The sequence below is a fragment of the Culicoides brevitarsis genome, chromosome 2, assembly GCF_036172545.1.
Source record: "Culicoides brevitarsis isolate CSIRO-B50_1 chromosome 2, AGI_CSIRO_Cbre_v1, whole genome shotgun sequence".
NCBI lineage: Eukaryota > Metazoa > Arthropoda > Insecta > Diptera > Ceratopogonidae > Culicoides > Culicoides brevitarsis.
In genome coordinates this window covers 36,678,350-36,687,796 of record NC_087086.1, presented here as the reverse complement: position 1 = coordinate 36,687,796, position 9,447 = coordinate 36,678,350, and the positions used below count along the sequence as shown (strand labels likewise).

Below are 9,447 nucleotides of genomic sequence, written 5' to 3'. Positions count from 1 at the left end.
CTCTAATTTATCATTTTTAATCATTTTATAACTCAAAACTGCCAAAAAATTGAAACTGAAAAAAAAATTTTCTTTGACATAGTTTTGATTTGAAAACTAAATCAAGAGCAAAAAAAAAACTGTGTCAAAAACTGTGTCAAAGCAATTTTTGTCAAAAAGCTCCAAATGGATAAAAATTTGTCAGAGGGCTCTAATTTATCATTTTTAATCATTTTATAACTCAAAACTGCCAAAAAATTGAAACTGAAAATTTTTTTTTTCTTTGACATAGTTTTGTTTTTAAAACTAAATCAGGAAAAAAAACTGTGTCAAAAACTGTGTCAAAGCAATTTTTGTCAAATCTTGCTCCAAATGGATAAAAATTTGTCAGGGGGCTCTAATTTATCATTTTTAATCATTTTATAACTCAAAACTGCCAAAAAATTGAAACTGAAAAAAAAAATTTTCTTTGACATAGTTTTGTTTTGAAAACTAAATCAGGAACAAAAAAAACTATGTCAAAAACTGTGTCAAAGCAATTTTTGTCAAATCTTGCTCCAAATGGATAAAAATTTGTCACGAGGCTCTAATTTATCATTTTTAATCATTTTATAACTCAAAACTGCCAAAAAATTGAAAATGAAAAAAATTTTTTTCTTTGACACAGTTTTAATTTGAAAACTAAATCAAGAGCAAAAAAACTGTCAAAAACTGTGTCAAAGCTATTTTTGTCAAATCTTGCTCCAAATGGATAAAAATTTGTCAGAGGGCTCTAATTTATTTGATTTTTTTTTTCTTTAATCAAATTTCATTTTATAACTCAAAACTGCCAAAAAATTGAAACTGAAAAATTTTTTTTCTTTGACATAGTTTTGTTTTGAAAACTAAATCAAGAGCAAAAAAAAACTGTGTCAAAAACTGTGTCAAAGCCATTTTTGTCAAATCTTGCTCTAAATGGATAAAATTTTGTCAGAGGGCTCTAATTTATCATTTTTAATCATTTTATAACTCAAAACTGCCAAAAAATTGAAACTGAAAAATTTTTTTTCTTTGACATAGTTTTGTTTTGAAAACTAAATCAAGAGCAAAAAAAAACTATGTCAAAAACTGTCAAAAAGCAATTTTTGTCAAATATTGCTTGGATAAAAATTTGTCAGAAAATTTATCATTTTTAATCATTTTATAACTCAAAACTGCCAAAAAATTGAAACTGAAAAAAAAATTTTTCTTTGACATAGTTTTGTTTTGAAAACTAAATCAAGAGCAAAAAAAAACTATGTCAAAAACTGTGTCAAAGCAATTTTTGTCAAATCTTGCTCCAAATGGATAAAAATTTGTCAGAGGGCTCTAATTTATCATTTTTAATCATTTTATAACTCAAAACTGCCAAAAAATTGAAACTGAAAAAAAAAATTTCATTTGACATAGTTTTGTTTTGAAAACTAAATCAAAGCAAAACTGTGTCAAAAACTGTGTCAAAGCAATTTTTGTCAAATCTTGCTCCAAATGGATAAAAATTTGTCAGAGGGCTCTAATTTATCATTTTTAATCATTTTATAACTCAAAACTGCCAAAAAATTGAAACTGAAAAAAAAAATTTCCTTTGACATAGTTTTGTTTTAAAAACTAAATCAAGAGCAAAAAAACTATGTCAAAAACTGTGTCAAAGCAATTTTTGTCAAATCTTGCTCCAAATGGATAAAAATTTGTCAGAGGGCTCTAATTTATCATTTTTAATCATTTTATAACTCAAAACTGCCAAAAAATTGAAACTGAAAAAAAAAATTTTTCTTTGACATAGTTTTGTTTTGAAAACTATATCAAGAAAAAAAAAAACTGTGTCAAAAACTGTGTCAAAGCAATTTTTGTCAAATAAAATGGATAAAAATTTGTCAGAGGGCTCTAATTTATCATTTTTAATCATTTTATAACTCAAAACTGCCAAAAAATTGAAACTGAAAAAAAAATTTTTCTTTGACATAGTTTTGTTTTAAAAACTAAATCAAGAGCAAAAAAAAACTGTGTCAAAAACTGTGTCAAAGCAATTTTTGTCAAATCTTGCTCCAAATGGATAAAAATTTGTCAGAGGGCTCTAATTTATCATTTTTAATCATTTTATAACTCAAAACTGCCAAAAAATTGAAACTGAAAAATTTTTTTTCTTTGACATAGTTTTGTTTTGAAAACTAAATCAAGAGCAAAAACTGTGTCAAAAACTGTGTCAAAGCAATTTTTGACAAATCTTGCTCCAAATGGATAAAAATTTAACAGAGGGCTCTAATTTATCATTTTTAATCATTTTATAACTCAAAACTGCCAAAAAATTGAAACTGAAAAAAAAATTTTTTTTTTGACATAGTTTTGTTTTAAAAACTAAATCAAGAGCAAAAAAAACTGTGTCAAAAACTGTGTCAAAGCAATTTTTGTCAAATCTTGCTCCAAATGGATAAAAATTTGTCAGAGGGCTCTAATTTATCATTTTTAATCATTTTATAACTCAAAACTGCCAAAAAATTGAAACTGAAAAAAAAATTTTTCTTTGACATAGTTTTGTTTTAAAAACTAAATCAAGAGCAAAAAAAAACTGTGTCAAAAACTGTGTCAAAGCAATTTTTGTCAAATCTTGCTCCAAATGGATAAAAATTTGTCAGAGGGCTCTAATTTATCATTTTTAATCATTTTATAACTCAAAACTGCCAAAAAATTGAAACTGAAAAAAAAAATTTTTTTTCTTTGACATAGTTTTGTTTTGAAAACTAAATCAAGAGCAAAACTTTTTGTCAAATATTGTCAAAATACTTTATCATTTTTAATCATTTCTCAATTCAAAACTGCAAAAAAATAGAAACTGAAAAATTTTTTTTCTTTGACATGTCAAAAACTGTGTGTCAAAGCAATTTTTGTCAAATCTTGCTCCAAATGGATAAAAATTTGTCAGAGGGCTCTAATTTATCATTTTTAATCATTTTATAACTCAAAACTGCCAAAAAATTGAAACTAAAAAAATTTTTCTTTGACATAGTTTTGTTTTGAAAACTAAATCAAGAGCAAAAAAAAACTGTGTCAAAAACTGTGTCAAAGCAATTTTTGTCAAATCTTGCTCCAAATGGATAAAAATTTGTCAGAGGGCTCTAATTTATCATTTTTAATCATTTTATAACTCAAAACTGCCAAAAAATTGAAACTGAAAAAAAAAATTTTTTTGACATAGTTTTGTTTTGAAAACTAAATCAAGAGCAAAAAAACTATGTCAAAAACTGTGTCAAAGCAATTTTTGTCAAATCTTCCTCCGAATGGATAAAAATTTGTCAGAGGGCTCTAATTTATCATTTTTAATCATTTTATAACTCAAAACTGCCAAAAAATTGAAACTGAAAAAAAAAATTTTCTTTGACATAGTTTTGTTTTAAAAACTAAATCAAGAGCAAAAAAAAACTATGTCAAAAACTGTGTCAAAGCAATTTTTGTCAAATCTTGCTCCAAATGGATAAAAATTTGTCAGAGGGCTCTAATTTATCATTTTTAATCATTTTATAACTCAAAACTGCCAAAAAATTGAAACTGAAAAATTTTTTTTTCCTTTGACATAGTTTTGTTTTAAAAACTAAATCAAGAGCAAAAAAAAACTATGTCAAAAACTGTGTCAAAGCAATTTTTGTCAAATCTTGCTCCAAATGGATAAAAATTTGTCAGAGGGCTCTAATTTATCATTTTTAATCATTTTATAACTCAAAACTGCCAAAAAATTGAAACTGAAAAAAATTTTTTTCTTTGACATAGTTTTGTTTTGAAAACTAAATCAAGAGCAAAAAAAAACTGTGTCAAAAACTGTGTCAAAGCAATTTTTGTCAAATCTTGCTCCAAATGGATAAAAATTTGTCAGAGGGCTCTAATTTATCATTTTTAATCATTTTATAACTCAAAACTGCCAAAAAATTGAAACTGAAAAAAAAATTTTTTCTTTGACATAGTTTTGTTTTAAAAACTAAATCAAGAGCAAAAAAACTATGTCAAAAACTGTGTCAAAGCAATTTTTGTCAAATATTGCTCCAAATGGATAAAAATTTGTCAGAGGGCTCTAATTTATCATTTTTAATCATTTTATAACTCAAAACTGCCAAAAAATTGAAACTGAAAAAAAAATTTTCTTTGACATAGTTTTGTTTTGAAAACTAAATCAAGAGCAAAAAAACTATGTCAAAAACTGTGTCAAAGCAATTTTTGTCAAATCTTGCTCCAAATGGATAAAAATTTGTCAGAAGGCTCTAATTTATCATTTTTAATCATTTTATAACTCAAAACTGCCAAAAAATTGAAACTGAAAAAAATTTTTTTTTAAATTAAATTTTTTATGAAATAATGGAAATTTTGAGACTAAATTTAGATCAAAGTCAAAGAAATTACAAAATATCGTAAAGCTGAACTTGCTGAGAGCAAACAACGAAAAAAAAAAGTCAGCGACTCGTTATCTCACCTGATATGACAAGATGCAAATAAAGAAAAGTGCTACTTCATACACTTGACATCTCTCGTTGTGCATAATCAGTATTTAATTAGCTTCCGTCGCGATAACACGATGGATATTGCGGGAGTTAGTGAGTCGCTAAAACGCTTCGGATGGCCCGATTATCTCGTTTTTATCTTGATGTTGGCGCTCTGCAGTGCCATTGGCGTCTTCTTTGGCTGGCAGGATCATGTGAAGCACAAAAAAATGCGCGGCAGAAAGGTCCGACGGGGCTCCGAGGCGCTCGAATATTTGGTTGGCGGGAGAAAAATGAAGGTTTTTCCGGTAGCAATGTCACTCGTTGCAAGGTAATTTTGGCGAGAAACGCAAACAAGGAAATTTTGAGGAGTAATTTTGTAAATATTTGTGACAGCTTGATAAGTGGCATCGGACTGTTGGGAACAAGTACGGAAATTTATCTTTATGGAACGCAATATTGCTTCATTCTGATCGGCGTGGTTTTGATGGGACTCGTTCTGCATTTCTTCTATTTGCCCGTTTATCATGAACTGAAGTTGACTTCTCTTTATGAGGTAAGATTTTTTTTTATTTTTTTGAAGAAAACACGTGAGATTCACGCGAGATGAAAATTATAAAATTTTTGGCGTTTTTCGTTGAAAGAGAACATTGAACTAATTTTGACGCAAATTTAACTCAGATAAAGAAAGACTTTGTTTGAAGAGGCTTTTGGTCAATAAATCATTCAAAATTCACTTTGCGCGCCATTATTAAGTTTTTTTTTCGTTATTGCATCAGCCAAAATTTATTTATTGAAATTTATTGAAAAAAATTATTTTTTCACGAAATAAAATTTTCGTCACAGAAAACAAAATTTTAAGATATTTTTAAAAATTAAAATTTGAATTAAAAAAAATTATATAAATAGGTAAATTATTAGATTATTTTTATAATTTTTTTTTAGAAAATATTTTTTTTATTTATTTTTAAGAATTTTTTTTTTTAATATATATTTTTTTATTTTTATTTAAAAAATCTCTTTAAATTTTTTTTTCTATGAGATTAATTTTTGGATTTTTTCATGATTTTACAAATAAAAATATTTAATTCAATTTAAATTAACATTAAGTAATAACTAAATAATAAAAAAATTATTTAATTTTAAAAATTTATATTTAAAATTTAAAAAAATTAAAATAATAAATAATTTATTTAATTTTATGAATTAAAACGAAATTAATTTAATTTATTTTTTTTTAATTTATTAATTAAATTTTATTTAATTTTTTTATTAAAATTAATTTAAATAAATTAATAAATTTAATTATTTTTTTTTAATTAAATTTAATTTTTATTTTTTTTTAAATTTAATTTAGTCACAATTAAATAATTAATTTTTAAAAAAATTAACTTGAAATTAAATTTAATATTAATTAAAAATTTAACATTTTTCAGTACCTCAGTAGAAGATTTGATAACAGAATTCGACTTTTTGGTTCTCTCGTGTTTGTTTTAAGCACAGTAAGTTATAAAATTTTATTAATTCTCAAAAAATTCTTAAAATTCAATAAAATTTCTTCACAGGTTGTTAAAATGCCCATCATGATTTACGTTCCAGCCTTAAGTTTTTCCGCAGTTACAGGCGTCAATATTCACATAACCACTCCTGTGGTAAGATTTTCAGCAAATTAAAAAAAAAATATTTTTTTACTAAAATTTCTCTTGAAGGTGTGTGCAATTACAGTTTTTTACACTTCCGTTGGAGGGATCAAAGCTGTTGTGTGGACCGATGTCATCCAAAGTGTCGTCATGATTTTCGCTTTAATTATGGTTGCTGTCAAAGCAACTTTCGCTGTTGGAGGATTAGGCACAGTTCTTCAAATTAATTACGATAGCGGGAGAATTGAACCTCCAATGTAAGAAAATAATTTTTTTTTTAATTTTTAAAGTTTTTTTTAATTTTTTTGTGATTTTTAGTTGGGATATCAATCCAACGATTCGATCAACGATATGGACAACTGTCATTGGAGGTAAATTTTTGTCTGTTAAAATTATTTTAAATTATCTAAAAAATATTTAAAATAATTTTTAGAATTATTAAAAAAATTAATTTAAATCTTTCTAAAAAAAATATTTAAAATAATTCTAAAAAAATATTTGAAATAATTTTTAGAATTAGGCCATTAAATTTAATTATTTCACTTTATGTCGCCCCCCTCCGATTTTGCCGAAAAAATTCAGGGGAAAAAATAAAAATAATTAAAAAAAAGGAAAATTTTTGACATTTTTTTGGTTCTTTTTGATTGAAAAACGAAAGTGTAAAATTTAAAATTATATTAGATATGAACGTAACTTGCTTAAAAACGCATTCTCTATCAAAAATTTGATGAAAAAATTTGTGAGTCACGTGACCAAATTTTTTATTTTTTCTTAAATTTTTATTTTGTGAAATTTTGATTTAAAAATTTAAAATAATGAAAATAAAAAATATTTTATTGTGTTCAATCAACGATTAACGTTCAAAAACGTCAAAAAAGTAAAAAAATTAAATTATTTTTTTAAATAAAAATAATTAAAGTGAAATAATTAATTTAATTTATTAAAAAAAATAAATAAAATTAATTAAAATATTTTTAAAAAATATTTAAAATAATTTTTAGAATTATTAAAAAAATTAATTAAAATAATTCTAAAAAAATATTTAAAATAATTTTTAGAATTATTAAAAAAATTAAATAAAATTAATTAAAATAATTCTAAAAAAATATTTAAAATAATTTTTAGAATTATTAAAAAAAAATTAATTAAAATTAATTAAAATAATTCTAAAAAAATATTTAAATAATTTTTAGAATTATTAAAAAAAATTAAATAAAATTAATTAAAATAATTCTAAAAATTAATTTAAAATTAATCAATTAATTTTTACTTTTAATTTTCAATTAATTTCCTTTCAGGATGGGTTTTCCATTGCGCCATTAACGGAATTTGCCAATCGATGGTTCAGCGTTATGTCTCTTTGCCGACGTTGCGTGATGCCCGTAAAGCTGTTTGGATTTTCGTCGCGGGCGTTTTTGTCTTGCTTGGACTTTCCATGTACAACGGACTGCTTCTTTATGCGATTTATCACGATTGCGATCCCTTAACTACGGGTCTCGTGAAGAAAAAAGATCAATTGGTTCCGTTACTTGTGATGCAAATTCTCGGAGATTATCCAGGCTTAGCGGGATGTTTCATCGCCGGAGTTTTTTCGGCTTCGTTAAGTTCCTTGTCGACCGGCTTGAATTCAATAACTGCCGTCATTTTGGAAGATTTCATCAAACCTTATCGAAAATCGGCGTTAAGTGAAAAAGCAACGGCGATCATTATGAAAAGTACCGTAATTGTACTCGGGACACTTTCAACCGGAATGGTTTTTATTGTCGAGAAACTTGGGCCGGTTTTGCAACTTGCGATTACTTTTGCGGGCGTGACGTATGGACCGTTGTTGGGAATTTTCACAATTGGATTTGTGATGCCTTATATTGATTCAACGGTAAGAAATTCATATTTTATTAAATTTTTGACGAAATAATTAAAAAAAAAAATTTTTTTTTCAAGGAAACGATCATCGGAGCAGGTTTCGGACTTTTATGCAGCACATTAATCGTTTATTTCACGCAAATGGATGTCGCAAGTGGTCGATTAGTGTTCCCGGAAAAACCAACTTCGGTTGAAAATTGCACGTATGCCTTCGACAATTCAACACTTTTGACCAAATCCTTCGACGATATCGAAACTCCCGAAGCCAAATTCTATCACGTGTCATATTTGTATTATTCGTTGATAGGAACGACAGTTACGATAGTAGTTGCTAATTTGTGTGCCTTGATATTTGGCAAAAGAGACGTCGAGAATGTCGATCCAGCTTTGCTGTCGCCGATTGTGAGGAAGTTCTTCATGAAAGAAAAAATGGAAATGAAGGAATATTTAAAAGTTGAAACTAATGATATGATTAAAAGAAGTGAAAGTATGTAAAAAGAGGATTTTTTAAACTTAAAATTATTTTAAAAAATTTAAAAAAAAATTATAAATGAAATACTTAGATACTAAATAAAAAAAAATTAAGATGGAGGCTTAAAATATTCAATTAAAATATTTTTTTATTTTTAAAAATTAAATTTAATTAATTAATTATTAATAAACAATAAAAATATTAATTAATTTAAAAATCATCAATTTAATTTTATAATTTATTTATTTAAATTATTTTTAATTATTTAATTTTTAAAATTTAATTTAGACTTAAAAAAATTTAACAAATTAAAATGTTAATTATTTTTTTAACTTTTTTTTATTTTTTTTAAATTCTATTTTTACGAAAGTATTCCTGAAATTTTTTTTTTGAAAAAACATTTGAATTTTTTATTTTAATTTATTCTCATTTCTAAATCTCCTCGATTTTTGAAGAAATAAAAAAATAATATTTTCATGACCGTTTTTAGAAAAAAAAAAGAAAAACGGTCATGAAATTTGTCAAGGCAAGTTTTAACAAACTTTTGATGGGTTTCAAAGCTAAAATTGAATAAATATGCAATATGAAGATAATTTTCATGCGTATCTGATCGATTTTTGATAAAATAAAAAAAAAACGATTTTTTCATATGAGGAGCAAAAATCGTTGTTTTTTTCTCACATCAAGTTTTAACCCATTTTTGATGGGTTTCAAAGCTAAAATTGAATAAATATTCATTCTAAAGTTGATTTCCATTGCTATCTGATCGATTTTTGATGAAATAAAAAAAATACGATTTTTTCATATGAGGAGCAAAAATCGTACTTTTTTTCTCACATCAAGTTTCAACCCATTTTTGTTGGGTTTCAAAGCTAAAAGTTAATAAATATTCAAAAGATAATTTCCATGCATATCTCCTCGAAAAAATAAAAAAAAACGATTTTTTTCATATGAGGAGCAAAAACCGTTGATTTCTCTCACGTCAAGTTTTAACCAATTTAAAAAAAAAAAT

General features: G+C 25.0%; 1 protein-coding gene across 1 annotated transcript; it reads left to right on the top strand.

Annotated features, from left to right (window-relative positions):
• The first annotated feature begins 4,550 nt into the window (after positions 1–4,550).
• Positions 4,551–8,550, top strand: LOC134831001 (sodium-coupled monocarboxylate transporter 1-like). The gene is made up of 8 exons (XM_063844627.1): positions 4,551–4,791; positions 4,857–5,016; positions 5,897–5,962; positions 6,026–6,112; positions 6,170–6,357; positions 6,419–6,471; positions 7,399–7,976; positions 8,042–8,550. Exons 1-8 carry the CDS (start codon positions 4,556–4,558, stop codon positions 8,456–8,458), a joined length of 1,785 nt encoding a protein of 594 aa, XP_063700697.1. The 5' UTR covers positions 4,551–4,555; the 3' UTR covers positions 8,459–8,550.
• Positions 8,551–9,447: the final 897 nt, after the last annotated feature.

What these genes read in the sequence shown, in the direction of transcription:
- LOC134831001 (XM_063844627.1), top strand. Translation starts at nt 4,556, where the DNA reads ATGGATATTGCGGGAGTTAGTGAGTCGCTAAAACGCTTCGGATGGCCC. An exon ending in AGTTGACTTCTCTTTATGAG is followed by an intron (nt 5,017 to 5,896) that starts GTAAGATTTTTT and finishes AACATTTTTCAG; the next exon opens with TACCTCAGTAGAAGATTTGA. An exon ending in ATGGACAACTGTCATTGGAG is followed by an intron (nt 6,472 to 7,398) that starts GTAAATTTTTGT and finishes ATTTCCTTTCAG; the next exon opens with GATGGGTTTTCCATTGCGCC.